Below are 22247 nucleotides of genomic sequence, written 5' to 3'. Positions count from 1 at the left end.
ATTGTGTTTTAATTTGCTAAAAACAAATCAATATCGTTAATCATTTGATTTGATTTATCAATACCAACATTTGATTTTCTACAAAAAAATGTTGACACCCTAGAAAGTGCATATAATCACTAACATGAATTGGAAATTTGCTGAACTAGAAAAAATTGTGCGTGTTTGGTTTATGTTGACATGTCACACAACCATGTTCGACTTTAAGTTTAGAAAAAAAATATTTACATTAGATTTTCTACAAAATATGTTGACACCCTATAAAGTGCATATAATCACTAACATGAATTAGAAATTTGCTGAACTAGAAAAAAATAGTGCGTGTTTGGTTTATGTTGACATGCGTCACAACCATGTTCGACTTTAAGTTTTAAAAAAAATATTTTAAGTAGAGTTTTTTTTTTGCATTGACAAGTCTTAAGGCATGTGTCCATGTTTGACACAACTCCAAAACAAGTATTTTGGCATGTGTCCATGTTTGAAACCCTAGAAAGTACATATAATCACTAACACGTATTGGAAATTTGCTGAATTAGAAAAAAAATTATGCGTGTTTGGTTTGTGTTGACGCGTGATAACCATGTTCAACATTAAGTTTAGAAAAAAAAAAAATTAGGCACAGTTTTTTTGCATTCGGACAAGTCTTAGGGCATGCATCCATGTTTGATAGAACTCCAAGACCGACATATAAAGATTTTTTATTTGTCCATGCTTCATAAATTCTTTCATTATTAAAAAAATGTGCCCATCACCATCCAATCGCACACCCAACATCAATGACATCTCAATCTAGTTTACAAGCATTATCGGTCTCACACCACTTCCATCTTTTAAACCGCAAAATAAATTGAGTTATGTGATATTCAATAAAAGAATAAAACTAACATAGATTTAAGATATCAAATATAGTTTTATTTCAGGTAATAAAAGAAAAAAAAGAAAAAAAAATGTTGTAGCAAAGGAGTGGATGTGGGGGTTGTGCAGGGTGGGATGAGGGAGTTAGGATGGAGTTGCCTTATGTGCTAAAATCCAACATGTGAGACTATATTCCTATGAGGAACAAGAGAAATTCTGTGCTTTGGAAAAAGTTAGCTTTTCAAGCTTTTTTGTACAATGGATTCCCTCGCCTCATCATTGAAGAATTTAAAGTTGCTTTAACTTGTGGATAGCTTCATTATAGCTAATTTAAGGGTTATTAATGGATAACTTCACAACTTTAAGCTCTTTGTTTTATGCCCTTCCCCTCCCTTCTTCATCTTCCCATCTTCCATCGTTTACTAAACTTTTTGATGATTATTCTTTTTCCATACTATTCATCTCATAAGCTTTGCGTTAGACCGGTTTAGCCAGTCCACATGGGACCAGCTAAGGTGTACAGAGGCGGAACTCTTCCGCCTCCTTGAACGCGCCGACTGAACCACAAATATTACAGAGCGATTTGGGACGGAAATTTGAATATAGGGAATGTTTAGAGATTTCCTTTTGAATTGTATGTATTAAATAGTTTGTTTTCCTAGGGTTAGGGCATCTTGAATTTGGCTGACATTTGAGATCTTTTAGTTTCTTTGGGCTCTAGCAGCGTCTAGAGATTTGGGAGAGAGATCCTCCTCTCAATTAGAGGATTAATTGTATCTTGGTATTTTTCGTTTCCCTTTCCTTAAATAATAAAAATTTTCTACTGTTTCGTGATTTTGTGTGGATTTTTGTGGAGAATTCTCGCTGTTTTCTGAAGATTGATAGGAAATACTTGAGATCTATAAGTGTTTCCTATCAAATTGGTATCAGAGCAAGTCTTAGGACCATTAGAGGCTGATTTTTTGAAAGTTCAGTGGTGAAATTTCATCCGGTGGAAGGAACCCTTGTTGAATTTTGGATCAAAATCTAGAAATTTTGATGGCGGCTAAGAGGGTAGATGCGCTGGAAGAATATTTTGAAGGAGAGATGAGCCAAATAAAAGCCACAGTGGAGGATCAAATTTCATCCGTAGAATACAAGGTTTCGTCTGTGGAAGACAGTTTCCGATCTTCATTTGATGGTGAAAAAGTTATTGGAAAATCAAATCCAAATGGTGGAATCGGAGGCGAAGGGACCAATGGGAAGAACTAGGAATTCTGATTTATGTAGGAGGGAGAACGATGTAGAAATCATTGAGGAGAAATGCGGAAGGTATGTAGAGAGATGGAGAAATAGGGAACAAGGAGTAAAGGGTACTGGTTGTGAGAGAAGGGAGGGAAATTACGGTAAGGGGGTGCTAATTTTGGAGAAAGGAGGGAAGAAAGTGAAGAGGGGTTTGAAGATGAACATGTAAGAGAAAATTAGAAGACGTGGGGAGATCAAAGCACTTGGGAGAGGGTAAAGTATGGAGGAATACGAGGAAATGGGTGAGATCCAAAAGTGAGGAAGCTGAAGATGCCAATTTTTGATGGGGAGGACGCTTATGAATGAATCTATAGGGTGGAGAGGTATTTCGCCGTCAATGGGTTGACGGATGAGGAAAAACTGACAGCAGCAGGCCTATGTTTGGAGGGAAGGCGTTGTTGTGGTTTCAGTCGAGGGATTAAAAGAGACCTATATGGAGCTGGAGAGCATTCAAGGATTGTTTATTATAATGTTTCCAAACTAACGGGGGAAAGGACTTCTATCAGTAGTTTTTTGCACTAGTGCAGGACGGATCAGTGGCAGACTATCGTAAGCGGTTCGAGCACCTAGCTAGTCGAGTGGAGCGATTATCAGAGACTGCATTGGAGGAAAACTTCATGAAGGGGCTCAAGATAGAGATTAGAGTGGCGGTGAAAGTCATGATGTCTCATGACTTGGGAGATGCCATGAAATTAGCACAAATGGTGAAAAATCAGAAGAATCTCGAGAAGGGAATCAAGTGTAGTAGCTAAGGAGACACTTATAGGACAACGACCACTCTTAGCACCCAAGAGGCCTGCATCAGGCAACATTAATGAGATTCTCAGGGAGAATCCAACAGGAGGAAGAAGTGGGGGGAACTTCAAAAAACTGACAGAGAGGGAGATGGAAGATAAGAGGGCGAAGGGACTATGCTTCAGATGTGATGAGAAGTATACTCCGAGGCACAAGTGTAGGGATCGAATTCTTCAGGTTCTCACCGTCTGTGATGACGAGAAAACTGAGGAGGGAGGTAAGAGTATGGGAGAGAGAGAGGTGGAGGATAAGCCGCATCTAGATGATGGAGGTTTCCCTAAATTCAATGGTGGGATTCACTTTAAATTATACCATGAAGATGAAGAGAGAGATAGCACACAGTGAGGTGGTAGTGTTAATTGATAGTGTGGCTACCCATAATTTCATTTCCAACCAAGTCGTGGACTAATTGGGGGTGACATTGGTGGATATAGGGTATTATGGAGTGATGATGGGTACAGGGAAGGTGGAGACGGGTCAGGGATATGTAAGGGAGAGTAGTGTTAACCATACAGGGGGTTCAGGTGAGGGAGGGTTTTCTCCCATTGGAGTTAGGGAGTACTGATATCATCCTAGGATTCTAGGAATGAAGCGACTACATACCTTAGGGGATATCAAGGTCAATTGGGGAGCATTGATAATGGAGCTGATGGTGGATGGGAGAAAGGTAGTGATTAGGGGACATACAGGGCTCACCAAAGCCATGATATCATTTAAAACCAAGATGATGAGCATACAGGAGGTGGGGGAAGGTTATCTGATGGAACTACATAGATCGGAGGGGATCAGTCCTCTTTCAGTACAACCATTGATTCAGCAGTTTAGTGAGATTTCTTAGCCGCCTCAGGGGTTGTCTTCTCCGCGGGGACATGAGCATGCTATCATCATGAAGGAAGTAGTTTCACCTATCAATATTTATTCGTATCGTTATCCCCAAATCCAGAAGGATGAGAGCGAGAGATTGATCAAGTGCTTTAGCCGTAGTTTCCTTTGTTCCACCTTGATGACAAGGTGACACTTTGGGAGGAGAGTATTACTAGACCAGTCCAGCCGGTCCACATGGTACCGTCTCAGACGGACAGAGGCGGAACTCTTCTGCCTCCCTGTACGCGCTGACCGAACTGCAAATCCCACAGAGCGATTTAGGAAGGATTTTTGAGGGAGTTAGGAGGGAAATTTGAATGTAGGAATGTTTAGAGATATCCTTTTGGATTGTATGTATTAAATAGTTTGTTTTCATAGGGTTAGGACATCTTGACTTTGGTTGACATTTGAGATCTCTTAGTTTCTTTGGGCTCTAGCAGCGTCTAGAGATTTGGGAGAGAAAGACCGTCCTCTCGAATAAAGTATCAATTGTATCTTGTTATTTTCTGTTTCCCTTTCATCAAATAATACAAATTATCTACTGTTTCGTGGTTTTGTGTGGAGAATTCTCGCAGTTTTCCGAATATTGATAGGAAATACTTGAGATCTACAAGTGTTTCCTAGCACTTTGGCATTTATTTTGTTTGAATTACATGAATTTATGGTGAAAGTAAATAATTTTTTCTTTTAATGGCTCTTATGCTTTTACATTGTTGACGCTAAACTATACCTTTTTTTTCATTTCAGCTCCTCCATTGAAATTAGTAGATCTACCTGGATTAGACCAACGGGCAATGGACGAGTCTATGGTGGGTATCTTCTTTTGCCTTTTTTTTTTCTAATTCGTTTAGGTGGGTTGTTGTTTATATCTGTATCCGTAGTTAAGTAGTGTGTTTAAATTTGGAACAAATAAAGTATAATCTGATTGTTGGTTCTGTCATCAATTGCTCAAAAAGAAAAAAAAAAGATTAATTTGCTTTTTATTTATATTTTTACAGTGTTTTTTCTTGTTATATTTGGTGGATATGCTAGGCATGTTTCATGTTACATTCTAGGTATCTTCTTAAGAAATTGTACCTGCATTTTTCTTGCATATTGTTCTTTTGGTGCTTGGTGTTAAATGGTTCTAGGTGAGTGATTATGCGGCACGTAATGATGCAATTTTATTGGTGGTTATTCCGGCTGCTCAAGCATCTGAAATTTCTTCACCTAGAACCATTCTAGGTATCTTCTTAAGAAATTGTACCTGCATTTTTCTTACATAATGTTCTTTTGGTGCTTGGTGTTAAATGGTTCTAGGTGAGTGATTATGCAGCACGTAATGATGCAATTCTATTGGTGGTTATTCCGGCTGCCCAAGCATCTGAAATTTCTTCCTCTAGAGCTCTCAGACTAGCTAAGGAATTTGATGCAGAGGGTTTGTATTTATTTTTGATTTCCTACTTGGCTTTGATATTTGATGTTTTGATTATATCTTCTATTATTATTTTTGACAGCAACCAGAACAGTTGGTGTTATTAGTAAGATTGATCAAGCTGCTGGAGATCAGAAAGCTCTTGCTGCTACTCAGGCCCTTCTACTTAGCCAGGGTCCACCAAAAGCATCTGAGATTCCATGGGTTGCTCTAATTGGGCAGTCCGTTTCTATTGCTTCATCACAGGCTGGATCTGTAGGCTCAGAAAATTCACTTGAAACAGCTTGGCGAGCTGAGAGCGAGAGTTTAAGATCTATACTAACTGGTGCTCCTCAAAACAAACTTGGTAGAGTAGCTTTGGTGGATACCCTTGCCAAGCAGATACGTAGTCGAATGAAGCTCAGGCTTCCAAATCTACTTTCCGGGTACATCTTCTCATCATCCTTTTTTCCACCTCCTCCCTCTGGACTCCTAGACTTTCTTACAAGCTACTCAGTTGTGTTTCTAATGCACAAATGTTATCTCATCTATCACACTAGATGCATTTCTTTTGGGATCAGTTATTGCTTTTTAGATTTTTTTTTGGTTGAGGTGAAGTAGGAGATCATTGTAACTATGTTATATGTCAAAAGACATGACCTTCAAAGGAACACCTGCCTTCTGATCACTTATATCAATAACCAGGTTTCTTTATCTTAATCATCCACTTTAAGAAGCGTCTCAACTTTTTTGCATTTTTTTGAAGTTTTTAAACCATATTCTTTGCTTTGTTGCATTTCCGCTATTTCTATGAATGTTATTATAATTTCCTCCATTTGTTTGTTAATGATTTGATTTAAGGCATCTTGAATATATGTAATTTTGTTATTTCATTCATTATATTCTAGGGATGGGTGAAATTCATTAGTAAGTGATAACATGTGTAAGTATGATTTTTGAGTATGCAAACACTTTTTAGAATTATATTTTGCTCATTGTTTTCTTGGTTATGAAGCTACTCGAGATTACATAGGTTTAAGAGCTGGACCAAAAATGTGTAGAGAGAGAAATGAGGAAGATTTTTATTAGCCTTTCAATTGGAGCAAAGTGATGGAGAGAGAAATAAAATATATGCAAAGAGAATATAAAATAGGGGAAAGAAAGAAAATGAAGCCATGCAAACTAATATATACCTTGTTTATTTACAAGGTCAAGTGAGCTAGGTAGTTATTTTATAGGCTTCATGTTTCTTAGTTTGCTCTAGAAGGTTTGAGTTTAGAGAGTCTTCCCTTGACCTTTGGATTGGTGTATCTATTTATAAGCCCCAATGAAAAGTCAATGCTTCCATCTTTTAAGCAACCATTGAGCCACCACCTTAGCAGAAATGGTTGTATACATCACTCTCATAAACTTGCCTTATAATTGCTAGGTGGGTGCAATGTTTCCCTTTGTTGACGCTGTTGTAACCGCTTATTTGTTTTAATGATCATATTACGCTGAATAGGAATGCCCTCCGAGTGAACATGCTTTTTCTTTTGAATCATTAGAGTCATTTGAGCTGCGATTAAGTTAGGAACATTTTTTTGGTGACTATCCTTTGGTTATCCTTTTATTTCTTAAATGGGGAATGAAGTTTTTCCTCAAAGCCAATCGAGGGTGACGTAATGTAGCACTACTTGTTTGGAGGTTAAGAGAGCTTTATCTTGAGGGTCTTATTGCTTAGATTTGTGGGAGGTGCCAGAGGCTTTGTCACTCTTTTGAGCTTTACTCACCACAATATTTTATGACTATGTAGGTCATTTTGGATGTGTGCCTTCTACCCCAATTGATTCTAGATCAAGTTTGAGATTGTGCTTTTATACTTTTAACTTGAGTGACCGTCAGAGTTATTGCTCATATTCATCAAGGGAGTCAATGAGTTTCTACATCTCAATGTTTGGCTTTCTCAATCTTAATTTTGATATTTGAGGATTGAAAAAAATTCAAAATTAACTTCCCCTTGATTTTTGAAGCTATATAAAAATTTTGTCTCATATGGCAAGGAATTTTCAATGGGTGACTTCATTGAGAAATGACCTTTGGGTTTAGTTCCCTCTCAATGGAACTTTTGCATCGAACCACCACTATCGCTTATATCATTTTGATCATATGTTTGACCTTCGTTGATTTAAAGAAGTTCCCATCCTCCTCTCTCTTTGACTAGGCTTTTTCATGGTCATCTCATGCATCTTGGACTGGAAATTTAGATGACATTAGTCTTTATTTTTATTTTTTTTGAATGGAATATATGCTATTAGAATGAATGAGCTCACAATTTGGTAGCTCTTTGATTGCCAATTAATGAAGAAATAACAATCCTCTATCAGATAATAGATGATTCGATGGCATGGACAATAAATTGTGTCTTTGAACTTGTTTGCTTGCTCCCGACAATGAGCTTTGACAATTGAAGAACCAACTTGAGTGAATGCCAAAAGATCTTTGCAGTGCACTCTTTTTTAGATGAGTATTTGTTTAGTTACTTTCTCTTGAAGCATATGGGCTCTCTTATCCTCTCTTCCTAATTTGGTTGGCTTGGAATGGGAATTTGGGTTTATTTTTCATTTTTTTGTCAATTAAGGTACTAAATGTTGATTTCACTTCACTTTTGTGTGTTCCACTTTGTTTTTTCCTAGATTTTTACTTTTTCCTCGATTGTAGTTTTTAACCTACTTTTTACTGGATAAGTTTTTGTTATTGTTGTTACTGAAGCCCTTGAGCTTTCGCAGACACCCCCAAATATTCAACTCGCCCAATATTTCTTTGCAGGGGTAGAATCAACCTTGATTTTTTAGAGGGGGGGTCTTGCTTTTCCTTTCAATCAACCATAAAAAATTTTTAAACACCTCTATAAAAAGTGTTTAATTCAATATACCATAGCACAACACGTCATATTTGACAAATCATTAATTACTCACATGTATTAAAAAATGATCCATCTAGAAAGATGAGGATTATTTTATAATTTCAAACTATTAAAATCAACCATCACACTTTAAAATAATCATGCAAGTTTTTTCTGACTTAATTGTTTTGAGTTTTTGATCGAGTCTAATACAAACTTATATATATTGGCTTGAACTAATTTTATTTATTTATTTTAATTGCTCTTTAAATATAGCAGGCCTTTGATTCTTCTGTTTTAAATTGAAAAATCAACAGTAAGAAGAAGAGAAAAATACTTTTGATCGACAGCACGAAGAATAAAAAGCAAAAAATTGGAACTTTTTCAAGTTGAGCTTTTGCAGGCTGTATAAATACAGAAACTTAAAGCCTGTAATTCATACATATGTATTGTGAAATATGAACATTTTTCATGCTGCTTTGAGCTCACTGGTATCATAAACCTTAGATTAAATTGATGGATTAATAACCATGAAGATGAAATCAAAATTTATCATAAGTGAAATAGTTTGCATGAAACCTGCAATTATAACTGAAAATATCATAAGAGTTTTCATCTTATGGGTTGCGGAGAGCAGGAAAGGAGAAGGAAAGAAGAATTATAGTGTGCACGAAGAAACTACCGGGAAGAAATGCAGTGCAAAAAAAAAAAGAAATTACTTAGAAGACGATAAGGGATAAGGGAAAGAAGAGCTACAGTGTGCACGAAGCGACAAACACTATTTATTCCTTCGAGCAATCGAGCTTCGAACTTCAGACGATGGAAGGGCTGTGGAGCGAATGGAACGCACGAAGAAGCGGTTGGACAGTGGGCTCGCAATTTAATTGGCACGTGAAAAGCTGTCCGCTAAGGCAAAAAATAAGGTGGAGGGGACAAATTACCTAATAACCCATATAAAAAACCCATCTTTGTTGAATATCTTACGTCACTTCTCTTCGGTTCAAAAACATAATTTTTTTATTTAAAGCAAACCCTAAATTTTAATTTTAGAAGTTCATACTATCCAATTAGTTCATTATGAGAGAATTCCTGTAAATTGAGTTTTGCTTGATTGTATTATATGATCAAGATAGTACAATATGATTAATTATCTGATTTCAAATTTTATTAATTTTTATATAGCACTTAATTTAATTGGTGTCATAACTGTTTGTACAGTACGATCAAATTCGTAAAGTACAATTTACTATATAAATCAAGTGGTCAATTTTGATCCCCACTCGTGAATGTGTGCTTTGTTGTCTTTTCATCATACACCTAAACGAACAACGACTTACGAAAGAAAAAATACAGACATATTATACGAATTTGACAAATCCCATTTATGCACTTTTTGAGCTCATTTTTTTTCTTTCTGATTTAGCTTCGTATATGTTTTATGCAACTTTATTTCATATGTCGTGAAATGAAATGTTAGCCTAATAAAGTAACCTGGACACAACATTGAACATTGATTGATTTATCTAATAATGTTTGAAATCATCAAAATCTAAAAAATAGTTCAGGCTCACTTGTTTCAACAATAATGAAAGTGACTTTGTGTTGGCTAAATCTTACAACCTTGTATTTTAGGCTGGCAACCTGGTGGTGACAACTCACCAAGACGCTTAGATCAACTAGGAATCAATAAAAAATAGGCTCGGGTTTTTAGCCAATATGCTAGATCAATCCAAGATTATAATGATTCTGAAAGGGTTTTCATGATCATTTGAATCACTCGGATGCCTGTGAACCATTATAATCATGCAAGAAGGTCCATAGTAATTTTATGTCATTTGAGTATATCTGTGATGAGTTATACTCAACCCCTCTTTTGATGCACCAGCACGCCTATCTGCATTTTCATGCATTTCTATCACAGCAATGCTTGAATTGTGATCCCTTGTACATTATCTAAAGATGTGCGAGCTGCTTTAAGAATTCTTTAATTCATAAACATCTTATGTCATGCTTCTTAAAATTTTAGCACGACTGTCAATATGTAAACACATATTTGATATTAAGTGTTGTTTAAAAATATTTCGCGTGTTTGAACTTTTTATGCTGTGGCATAATTGAACTGACTTAAAGTTAAATCATAGATCTATGCTAAAAAAAAATCAAATATTTTAATTATGATGGCATTAATTTTTTATGCAAAAAATTTATGATTTCTATATGTTTTATCTTATTAAGTTCTTAGAATGAATTATTGGTCAAGCATTCCACTGAAATGTTCTCGTTGTGGTCGGTGGTTTCAACATTGATTACAATGGACTGTATACCTTCGAATGGAGATATTGGGCATGTTGGCAATGCTGAAGCCATGCAACAATCATACTAAACACTACTTTATAGTAACGAATTAATCACCAGGCTTTGGTTAAGCATGGCCGCCAAATGTGAGGATTCATCTCCCTGAACCGGGATCAAAGATCAATAAATGGAGGTGAAACTCTAGCCTGATGACGTATTGATATTTAATGTTCAGCTTGATCGAATTTTTATAGCACAATTGTCATATTAATCAGATTAAAGATGAACGGCTCAATTCTTTTCCTGCATTTGTGTGCAAGGGGATTTATCTAATGCAAAATCGTATGGAGAGGCTGAGATGAGAATTTTACTTGTCTTGAAGTTATCATGAGCTGAGGAAGCTTGCTGGTCATGGGATTTCCAATTGACTATAGAAGTGAATAAATTGAAGGAGGAAGGTCACGAGTGCAATGCGATCTTGAAGTTGGTGTAATCATAGCTACGGTGGTGAAAGGCTAGGTACATTAGCTAGAGAAGGAGAAGAATTTTCACAATAATGCGAGACCAATAGATTCAAGTGAGAGATGCAAGGGCAGGAGTAGCTTGTGGGCTTCTCTAGGATTGACGAGATATGAGGTATTCGTGCTACAGTAAGAGTGTGAGCGAGAGGCTTGGATTGGCTCAGAGAGAACATTTAGAGAGGGAGATTTGGGACTTGCACAATTGCAGGTACAAAACGGTGTAGAAGTTCAAGAAAGAGGCATGGATGGGTGCAGGATGAGAGAGATGATGATTTTCATTGATGAATAGAGATCTATATATATCGTGTGCAAATGCACTGATGTGATAGATAGGAGGGGAGTTATTTGAGCGGCATTGAATTGGAGGAGATTCTTTTGAAGGAATTAAATTGCACACAATGTTTGGCTGCAATGGGGGGGTTTGATTGAGCCATTCTTCTTCACAACTTGAGTTTCGTACTGTTGAGAATATGATGCTGTGTGAAATGCGAGCGTTGCGGCGTTTTTGATTGATCAATATGATTGATGTATCCATGGAGTATAGATAAGGGTACTATATTTGAATCCAAAAACATTGAGCCCTGGAATGCATACATGCTTATTATGTTGGATTATGCTTATGTAAATATGTTTTTTAAATAAAAGATAGTCATATATTTTCTAATGGTGACATGGAGTTCAGTTTGAGAAAAAGTCAAACCTAACTCTAATTTGGAATGATCAAGCTTAGCTATACTCATAATCGAAGAGTTATTTGAGTTGTCTCACTCAAAATATACCGATTTGAGATGGAAAATTCTAATGGAGCCAAATTCGAGTCACTTGAAAGCATTTTGAGTGAACTAGAATGACTTGAAATGTCTAGCATTGATATATGATGATTGATAAACTCTAGATAACAAGTAATTAGCGTAAACTTTAAATCAATTCTTAAACTAACACAATGCAAAAATTTATTTCAAATTTCAGAATTAAACCACAATACGTGCTGACATAATCTTTATGATCTTAGCTACCCTTTTAAAATCAAATAAAAATTAATGACTTAAAATATGCATGAATTCAACATTACGAACAGCTATCTTTTAAAGACAACTTGAAGACAGTCTCTTCTGGCTTCACACTACCAAAAGGTAACCAAATCCTGAAGTCCAAACTCTCCAATTCCTGATATGGCAATGGCCTAAATCTTTATTTCAACTGGCCAGAAAAAAATTGTTTATACAAAATATATAAACATTAATAATTAAATTACATGCTGATATACTAAATCTTAAAATCTTAGCATGATTAGATTATAACAACTATAATGTTCAGTGTTATCTCCAGGTAACCAACAAAGGTCTCCACATTTCAATCTTTCCTGGTAAAAGTCAAAACTCAAGAACCAAGTGAAATAGCATGTAATGTGTAACTCCTTAGGAAAACACCTTAAATTGAGAATCAAGGCAAGAATTCAATAACTGAGTAATTACACCGAGGTAGCTCACATATATCTATATATATTCAATCGCAATTGTACTGGAAGTGATGCAAGGATAGGGATTAAATAGTGAGCTAGCTCAGTGTAATTGTCGATTCATTAGATTCTCCATTCAATACTTGATTACTTAATATGATAATAAGCTAATATAGCAATAATCAATTATGTATCTGTAAGATTGCAATAACCTAATCATGGAAACAAGAATAAATAAACGAGGTCAAATGTTTTATCTACATATAATCAAGTTACACAATAAGGATTAGCAAGTATTTATATGTATAATGTACAGGCAGGGATTACAGCTGTATAGGAAAACAAGTATTGTATCTGTATAAGATAAATTAAACCTGCATAGGAAAACATTTGGATGGAAAAACAACATGGATAAAATACTGAAACTATGCACTGCAAGTAGCTGGATAGAATACCGAAAATTATGGATTATTGCTAACAAGCATTTTATGTTTACGAGTGTAATCAAGTGATCAATTATATTATCTGTAAAACGTTAGAACTAACAACTAACTCATGTAAAATCAGGCGTATTGCATATGTAATGTGGGCCTCCCATACGTCATTGGTCCAAACTCCTGCCTTTGCAGATTATCATCTTATCCTACTATCAACTCATTATTGAGCACAACCTAAAGCAAACAAGATAATAGATAAGTAATATCTGGATCAACAGAAGAAAGTTCAACACAAGATATAATCACAAAGCTTATGCATGATCATATTAAGTGCAGTAGTCTTAAGATCATGATCACTCTTCTTAAGTATCTTTAGGGAAGGTTATACAATAAGCATGTCTACAAATAAATTGATTGATAGAATTATTACATTGTAAAGAAATATAACACTCTAGGAATATAACATTCTAAGCAGCATTTCTTAATCAAGAGTCAAGACCTTCCTTTCTTTGCATAATACCCACAAAAATAATAAGATCATAATAAGGCTTTACTGCATGTGTTAATCTAACAATCTAAATAAAAATACAAGATTTCATCTAAGAAATATATAAAACAAACATGTAGCTCTTAAAACCTTTGTTAAATATTAAGAAACATCATAAATAGGAGGAAGATTGAATAATAGATTAAGAAAGAACCTCTATTAAGGATAATTGGCTAACAATACATGCATGATCTCTTTTATTGCCTCTTTTGAAAAATACTAGAGACCAAGATAGGCCAAATTACAGACTAGAGATTGAGAGAGGGAAATAGGTGAAAAAGCATGAGAAAGTTAAAAAAATGTGAGAAGTCTACTATATTGAAAGATGAGGTATTATCCTTTTCTCTTTTTGCTCGCTATTGTGTGGGAAGGTGGAAGAAAATTATGGCAAGGAACCTTGGTGAAAAAGGAGAATCAAAGAGTTTTCCTTGAGGTCTAGATAAATAAGATGAGCGATTGTTAATTCTTCATCGTAAAGGCAGTGGGAAAAAGGGGGGATAATTAGTATTTATAGGTTGATAAATAAGTGGCGAATATTGGAGTTGAGTTCTTCTCTTTTCTAGAGTTTAAGAGTCTTTAGCCCCTTCTTTAAGAAGCTGAATCGTTGGATCAAATCCAACATGTATGAGAAGGGGACAATGCTATAAATATTAAAAACAAAGATGCAGAAGTAGAAGGCTCAAACCCTCACAGCTTAACCATTAGATAAACATGAATTTTAATTATTAAATGGTATGTAAACTTAGATGTGTAAATAATATTTTAGTCAACTTGAATCAAATTCGAGTAAGACATAATAGGCTCAAACTTGACTTGAAAAATTTTGAGTTAATTTTTTTAAGATTGATAATCAACTTGAAATATGTTGATTTAATTCTGAATTGATTCAAAATTCAAGTGAGCTTCAAGTAGATTGCCAACCCTATCCTATCATTAATGGTGAGTCCATTTTCTGATCATGCAGTGAACACATTAAAGATTTTTATTTATCAATGTTTAGAACCCAAAGTGAAGTGACCCCTAACCAAGTGAAGCATAAGCAATGAGACCTGAATCCTAATCTTCATGAAGTTATATTTACATACTTTTAATAGAATTCCAAATATGTAATAAGATTTTGTAATCAATAAAAAAGATGCGAGGGATTCTAATATTTTTGCTTAATTATAAGTAAAATAATGAGATCCACAAAACCATATTTATAGAAGTAATATTTGATTATCATTGATATGTCATTGAATAAAGTTCAAATCAAACTACAGCCCATCTAAGATAGAATATGAGAATAGTTTGAAATGATGTTATAAAGTATTTGATCTATGTGTCAACTCTATATATGTGAAGAAAATTAAAAGAATGATAAGCTTTCCTCTTATTTTTTAATCTAATGGAAAACTGCATTTCATATTGTCCAAATGGGCTAAAATTCTTGTATTTGTTTTTCTATGATATATACATATTTTAGTTCTCATAACTCCGATCCTAAAAAAGTTTTTGTTAGTGGAGTCAACGATCCTTTTACCAAAATAGAAATTTACTTTAGAGAAATATTATGAAATGAAAGAAATGGTATTCATGTCCCATAGTAAAGCAGATCACGAGGTAGGGATGTGATGGATTCCCTATAAACACATTGAAATGTATGCCTTTATCTTTCTCATTCAAAGAAGTGAGCATAAGTTTCAGAATTATATTCTTACAACAACAATAGAGCCTTTATCCCACTATATGGGGTCGGCTATAGAATTATAATCATACACTTCACATAAATTAAAAGCTTCAAGCTTGTAGTATCAAAGCAATCTGGCAGAGCTTTGCTTTGAAGAGAATCATAAGTAATAACCGTTGAAGTTTATTTTGTACTGCAACGGTGCCAATTCACCTGCACCAAATTGGATATGTTGATCATAATTCTGTGTCAACTAAGAAAATCAGGAGTCTGGAATTGTATAGTTGTGTTGGTTTATTAGAAAGAATTATTAATGTTTTTTTTTTGTTGTTCTTTTGGGCTTGATTTTTTATATTCATAAATTTTTTGTTGTAACAAACTGTTGTCATCCAAGTTAAACATATATGAAAAGATGCCTTTTTTTCAAAGTCTGGGAAACAGGCATTTCCATATGCATATTTATTCAGTAAAGTTTCTTTTTTGGCCGCTTTAAATAGCTTGTGAGCATTATACTTTTTGTTACTTACCAAATATCTATCTGATGTCAGTAACCAGTAACGTGCTGTTCCTGAATTTTTGGACCTTGCTTTATGTAATTGTTGCTAGTTTTTTGTGCTATAAGTACTTTAATTTGAATAGGTTTGATATGGATTCACTTCCATGAATATTGCAGGCTCCAGAGTAAGTCACAGTTAGTTCATGATGAACTGTTTAGGCTTGGTGAACAAATGGTTCATACCTCTGAAGGAACCAGGGCCATTGCTTTGGAGCTTTGTCGTGAGTTTGAGGACAATTTTCTCCTGCATATTACCTCTGGTGAGGTTAGTGTATCAAACTTGCACTGATATTTCAATCATACTCGTATTCAACATACTAAACATTAACTAGTTTAGATAAAGATAATCATGATAATAATTAATATACTAGTTATGGAACTTTCTGTTGCAAAACGGACCACATTTGTTTTATAAAAACTCTTCAGTAACTTAAAAGAAGCATTAACTGTATTGTTGTAGCTTGAATATATCACTACTAATAGCTTTTTTGGCAGTAGGTACTTGCCTATATGCAACAAACAGATTATGTGGTCCATAATTATGCAATTTTATGTGTTACATATTTTCTAAGTTCTACGTCAATAAATGCAAATAATTGCATGCAAAACTAAATGATATAGTTATTGTAATAAAATTGCTCCTATACCATTGAGATTTGGCGTTCAAAGCAGTGGATGAACAACCCCACCTTGGCTCATATTATGCACCAACTCTTCTTTGTACAAGAGAAATTGCACCCCTTCATTAGATAGTCCATTTCTTGTTGCGTTGCTAAGCTTAACCAAGAAGAGAAAGGAGGTTGCTTGAATGATAAAAACCAATGAATTGATGTTACAACAAGTGAAATGAGCTCCCAAATAACATTTGTCCAAGGGTATGACTAGTTCCAAAAAAGTAGGACGCTGACATAATTTGAGGGTATGGATAGTACATTAATATAATATATCTAAATAAAACAATATGTTAATACTCAGGAGAGCATGAAGAATTATAAATGCTACTAGGTATATCCAAAATTAATATCAATTTTAATCAGTAAAAGTTAATATCCACTAACTTAACAAACTGCATTTGGTTTCATCTTTTTTAGTTAGTGTCAATTTTATGTTAGAAATATCAATTTTAGTGTTTATTTTGCTTTTGGTTTCATCTTTTTATGTAAGAAATAATTATTTTAAATATCATTCATTAAATATAGTTTTAAAATTTATTTAAAATTAAAAAAAGAGGTTATGATTATTTAATTATGTATAATCTTTTAAATAAAGAATTACATAAAATATTCGTGGAAAAGAATTATATATAATATAATATTTAAATATTATATAGTGTATAAACTAGTCATAATTTTTATTTTTTATTGTTCAATACACTCTCATTGCTACCACTTCATTTTTTACATTATGTTTAGCTAAAATCTCTATTAAGTTGACTTAGCCAAAATGATTGTATTTTATCACATCCTTGAGCACATGATTGGATCATAATATTGGAGAAATCACGTTGTAAAATATTTATATAAATTATTTCATGATACAACTACGTGAGATTTGCATGGTTCAAAGGAATGAGTTTGCTATATGTTTATGTAATCCCAAATTTGATGCTTATCTAGTTCATTTTCATTTAATTTTCTTGAATGATTTATCATAATGATGGTGGGACACTATTATGGGCTCGAAATGGGCAGAGTCTGTTCTTTATAAGGCAAAACTTGATCAAAATTGTTTAGTTTTATGATAGAAAAAAAGAAGATTTTTAAGGTCGTTTATCCCTAAATTGATAGGAAATAACATTTTAGATTAATTTTCGGCGATCCTTTAAACCATGGTGGAAATGGAGATGGAAGGGATTAGCCAATTGGAAAGAAAAAAATAGAGAGTGGATTGTGTAGGTAGAACTATGTAGTGAGGTGAATCAAGAGGATTAAAAGAGGATGGGTTAGAAGAGACATGCAAAATAAATTTGGGGGAGGGAGTTATGAGGCATGTAGAGGTAGTAAAATCTAACAAGGGAAAGGGTGATAGACTGGTTTGAGAGAGGGAGTGGAATGAACACAAGGAGAATTATAGACCACTAGAAATGGAGATTAAGGAGTTAACCATTTGAAAAAAAAATCAAATAGAGTGGGTTGGGACGGTAGAAAGAGGTAGTGAGATCAATCACGAGGATTTAAGTAGGAGTTAGAAGAGACTTGCAAAATATGTTTTTTTTTTTTTGGGGTTTTGGGGGGGATAAAAATAAACTACTACATAAAATGATGAAAATACAGATCATGATCGTGGTCGTCGATCTCCGGCATCTCCTAAAGGTACATGTGTCGAAATCGCTGCTGATGTCCCCATCAGGAGCAGAATGAACGAAGGGAGAATTGTATAAAATGGGAATTTCTTGAGGTGGTGGGTGAGCTCGGTGCAGTCCAAAGTATAAATTTGAATTATAAGGACGAATACAAGGGAGAGCAAGAAAAGGAGAAAAAGGATAAGGGGTTGTGGAAAAAGTAAGTCATAGGTAAGAAGAGGAAAAATGGAGCCGGGGGGAGGTGGCATGCAGAGAGGTGAAAATTTACGACAATGACAGGGTAGAAGCAGTGAACCTTTGTATTCATGAGCAAGTATGATGGATGCGGATAGGATTATATGAGATCTTGGTGTAGCATCGAATAATTTATCATATAATAAAAGCAGCAGCACTGGAATTTGCTATTTTTAGTTCAGTTCTGAAATTTACCGATGATATTTGATGTCTCTTTAATTGCTAAATAGGGAGGGGGTTGGAAAGTTGTTGCAAGTTTTGAAGGAAACTTTCCTAACAAGATCAAACAGCTTCCACTGGACAAGCACTTTGACATAAACAATGTTAAGAGGGTAATGTAAAATTACTTCCTTTTTCATTCTGATTACATGCCGCCATAATGTTATTCCTGATTTTTGTTTTCTACTTTATTTTACATTTTAGGTTGTGCTAGAAGCTGATGGTTATCAACCATATCTTATTTCTCCGGAGAAAGGTTTAAGGTCGTTAATTAAGGGAGTTCTAGAACTTGCGAAAGAACCTTCGCGTCTTTGTGTGGAGGAGGTGAGTTCGAAGCATATGATTTTATCCATTTGTTTAAATTTTTCTAAATTTTTTTGTTTCATTATTTTCTTTTTCTTCATTTTGCAATGTGACTTTGGCGGGCAGGTTCACCGTGTTTTGATAGAAATAGTTTCTGCAGCTGCAAATGCCACACCAGGACTTGGAAGATACCCTCCATTCAAGCGGGAGGTTATTATTGTTTATGTTTATTTCTCTTTCTCAAGTTCATTTTTAACATTTATAGGTTATGGTGGTTTCTTTTTAATTTATGCTGCTCTTTTGGGAAGGTCATTGCAATTGCAACAAATGCTCTAGAAAATTTCAGAAATGAGGCAAAAAAAATGGTTGTCGCACTAGTTGATATGGAGCGTGCATTTGTTCCTCCTCAACACTTTATCCGCTTATTGCAGAGAAGGTAGTTTGCTTCAGTTGCAGAAAATGCATTTTATCAGATCTGGAAATCATTTTGGTGCTATATACTCTGTTATTTTCTAAACAATTGCTTTGAAGTTGCTCCCTTTTGTTTATGGTTCTTAGTTCTTGTAGTTGGACAATTTGTCGTACTGAGATTTTTAGAGCCATTAACTTGGTGTGTTATGCTGTTTGGTTGTGTTAAACAAATTCAATATGCTTAAGATGTTATTGGTATGCATGACTTACCTCAAGTTATTTAGTCCTTAAGTAAACTATTCAGATTACTTGTTTCCTTTTAACTACGAACTTTCCTCTGTTTGAATTGGTTGCATGCTCCCTTTGATGCGTATATGTGTGAGCAGGATGGATAGACAACGGCGCGAAGAAGAACACAAGAGCCGATCTTCTAAGAAGGCACATGAGGCTGAACAGGCTATTCTAAACAGAGTGGGTGTTTCCCTTTCGTTTTGACACATGCATTATTTGATCTGTACATTTATGTCATTTGATACACTATATGAACAGTGACCTGATTAATTTGCTGCTTATTTGGTTTTTGAGTGTGTGTTTTTTAATTTTTTGGTGTTTCGTTTTGAAACATTATTATTTATTCGTATATTAGGCAGCAAGTCCTCAACCTGGACACCAACAATCAGGTGGTAACTTGAAGTCAATGAAAGAGAAGTCCAACTCAGAAAAAGATAAAGATGCAAAAGACGGTTCAAATTTGCAGGTTGCTGGGCCTGGTGGAGAGATAACCGCTGGTATATTTGCTTAACTTGAATTTTTTCATTTAGTCTGAAAAATCGTTTTATTTGGCTGTTCATGCCATAAAAAGAAAAATAAGTAAAAAGATAGTTTGTTGGCTTGTCCAAGTCTGATATATCATTTATGTGACCCTTTTTTGTTACAAATTTGTGGCTTTATGAGTAAGCATGTTCAAAACTAAATTTGAAAGTTAAGTATACAATATAACCTCAGGAAATGGAAACCACGAATGATTATATGCTGGTTTGTTTGTGATTATTCTTGTGGCTGTAAGCGGTGCTGTGATGGATAAAATTTCTGATAGCCATTATAACTTTCAAATCTAATCCTGGTGGAAACCGCAACTAGTTTATTGTGGCATGTAACAGGTTTACAGAAATGGCATCTCTGTTTATTCTGAGCATGCTGTTAATGACTCTGAAAGAGGCACCAGAACTTGTTAAAACTTGATTTGTTAACCTGTATAGCACAAAACTTTGAACTTTAGGACATCACTGACATGTTGTTTTCCGAACTGATATTGTTATAAATAGTATATTTATTGCTCATGACATCGTTATGATGCTTTTTTCTTATTCTTGCAGGTTTCTTATTGAAAAAAAGTGCAAAGACAAACGGCTGGAGTAGACGTTGGTTTGTTTTAAATGAGAAGAGTGGTAAGGTTAGTGTCCTCTTGCTCATTTTGATATTGAAAGTTAGTGCTGAAAATGCTTATTGTTCTAATTTGAAATTTTAAGCTTGGAAATAATGCATTTGGTCTTCATTTCTGATTAGCTTGGATACACCAAGAAGCAAGAGGAGAGACACTTTCGTGGTGTCATCACTTTGGAGGTATGATCTGTGTTTAGACTTTCTTACTCAGTGCATGGATGCTACAAATTCACACTATGGCATGCTATAACCTGCAGTACTATGATAATGTACATTCTCTTTCTCTTTCTCCCTGCTTTTTTCTATTTTCTTTCTCTCTGTTCTCTCTCTTTTTGCATTTGGCATGCAAATATGATGCGATGTGATATTCAACATATTTGTTGTTTCTTGTCAACACGCCATGCATGCTTGCATGTGCCTCCTGCATGTGTTTGCAGGTGAGTGGGTGGCTGGGTCGGAGTTAAGCATTGTTTGATTTTGTTAATAAATTTAATTGAAAGCATTTACTTTGATCTCAAATCCCAAGTAGTCTTCATCCTCTTCCTTGCTCTTGTAGCAGTTGTGATCAATTTTTTTCTTGTTGTACTGCCATAAGAAGCTCAATGGTATAGAGTTTTTATTTGAACTTCATAAAAGGTTGTTATGACTTTCGAGTGATATTATGCTGGAAGAAAACTTTAGTTAGTTAAATCACTTTTATTATTTTTTAATATATATTACAAGGGTTAAATTTCAAATTAGTCCTCCAATTATTTGTATATAGTCATTTTGGTTTTAGAGTATAATGTTGCTCTAATTTACTCTCTCGACTATACAAAATTGATCCAAAATGATTTTATAAATTCAAAGGATTAAATTGAGATCATTTTTATATTAAAATTACAATATGAGATATTATTTTGGATAAATTTTATATAGTCAAAGGATTAAATTGGTATAACATGATACTCTGGGACTAAATTCCCCATGCACGAATTGTTTGGGGACTATTTTGAAAATTTTCTGTATATTATGCAAGATATAGGATCTTGGATATGATATTTGATGCAAGCAAAAATTTGGGAAGCCTTCCCAAAATTTTGCAAGCAAAAGCTAGACTTCCTAGGATAAAAGAAAATTACACAAAATAGACAAAATAAAACTTTACTATTATAAAAGGACTTACAAACGACACATACTAATGACGCATACAAACTTTGACATAAAATCCTAAACCTGCATTCATTGAGAAGAAAGATACTGATGGCGTCGATCTTGCGGAGAGAAGAAGGGATAAGAGGTCGAGACGAAAGAGGAGAAGCTCGCAAGCTTTCCTAGAAGGAAGAAGAAGAAATGAACAAAGCTCTCAAGCTTTTCCAAAAAACCCTCTGGTTTTCTTACTCCAAAAATTGCATTTTCATATATTTTAACCATCCAAAACAACTTCTATATATAGGCAAAAGAAGGCAGCTAAACAGCCCATAAAAATCTACTTAATACCTTAATTAAAAATAGAAAATGGAAGGCCAAAAGCCACAACACAGCAGCCCCAAACGGTACCATATTTTAACCATCCAAAACAACTTCTATATATAGGCAAAAGAAGGCAGCTAAACAGCCCATAAAAATCTACTTAATACCTTAATTAAAAATAGAAAATGGAAGGCCAAAAGCCACAACACAGCAGCCCCAAACGGTACAGCAAAATAGAGAAGGAAGTCCACGGGAACCAAGCAGAAAAGCCACAGAACCGAGCAGCCAGCCTCAAGAACCAAAGGGGCAAAGGCACGGGAAAAC

The 22247-nt window shown here is 34.6% G+C and overlaps 1 protein-coding gene across 1 annotated transcript in view; it reads left to right on the top strand.

Annotated features, from left to right (window-relative positions):
- LOC110109671 (dynamin-2A) overlaps window positions 1–22247 on the top strand; it is a 73266-nt gene that overhangs the window by 1532 nt on the left and 49487 nt on the right. The window contains exons 5-16 of the mRNA XM_028693962.1: window positions 4546–4607; window positions 5098–5215; window positions 5295–5637; window positions 15677–15824; window positions 18326–18427; window positions 18519–18638; window positions 18744–18827; window positions 18926–19053; window positions 19415–19499; window positions 19675–19816; window positions 20405–20481; window positions 20595–20651. Coding sequence (XP_028549795.1) covers window positions 4546–4607; window positions 5098–5215; window positions 5295–5637; window positions 15677–15824; window positions 18326–18427; window positions 18519–18638; window positions 18744–18827; window positions 18926–19053; window positions 19415–19499; window positions 19675–19816; window positions 20405–20481; window positions 20595–20651 — 1466 coding nt within the window. The remainder of the gene's footprint in view (window positions 1–4545; window positions 4608–5097; window positions 5216–5294; window positions 5638–15676; window positions 15825–18325; window positions 18428–18518; window positions 18639–18743; window positions 18828–18925; window positions 19054–19414; window positions 19500–19674; window positions 19817–20404; window positions 20482–20594; window positions 20652–22247) is intronic.

Source organism: Dendrobium catenatum, unplaced genomic scaffold (assembly GCF_001605985.2).
Source record: "Dendrobium catenatum unplaced genomic scaffold, ASM160598v2 fragScaff_scaffold_390, whole genome shotgun sequence".
In the NCBI taxonomy this organism is placed as follows: domain Eukaryota; kingdom Viridiplantae; phylum Streptophyta; class Magnoliopsida; order Asparagales; family Orchidaceae; genus Dendrobium; species Dendrobium catenatum.
This window is presented reverse-complemented; position numbering and strand designations above follow the sequence as displayed.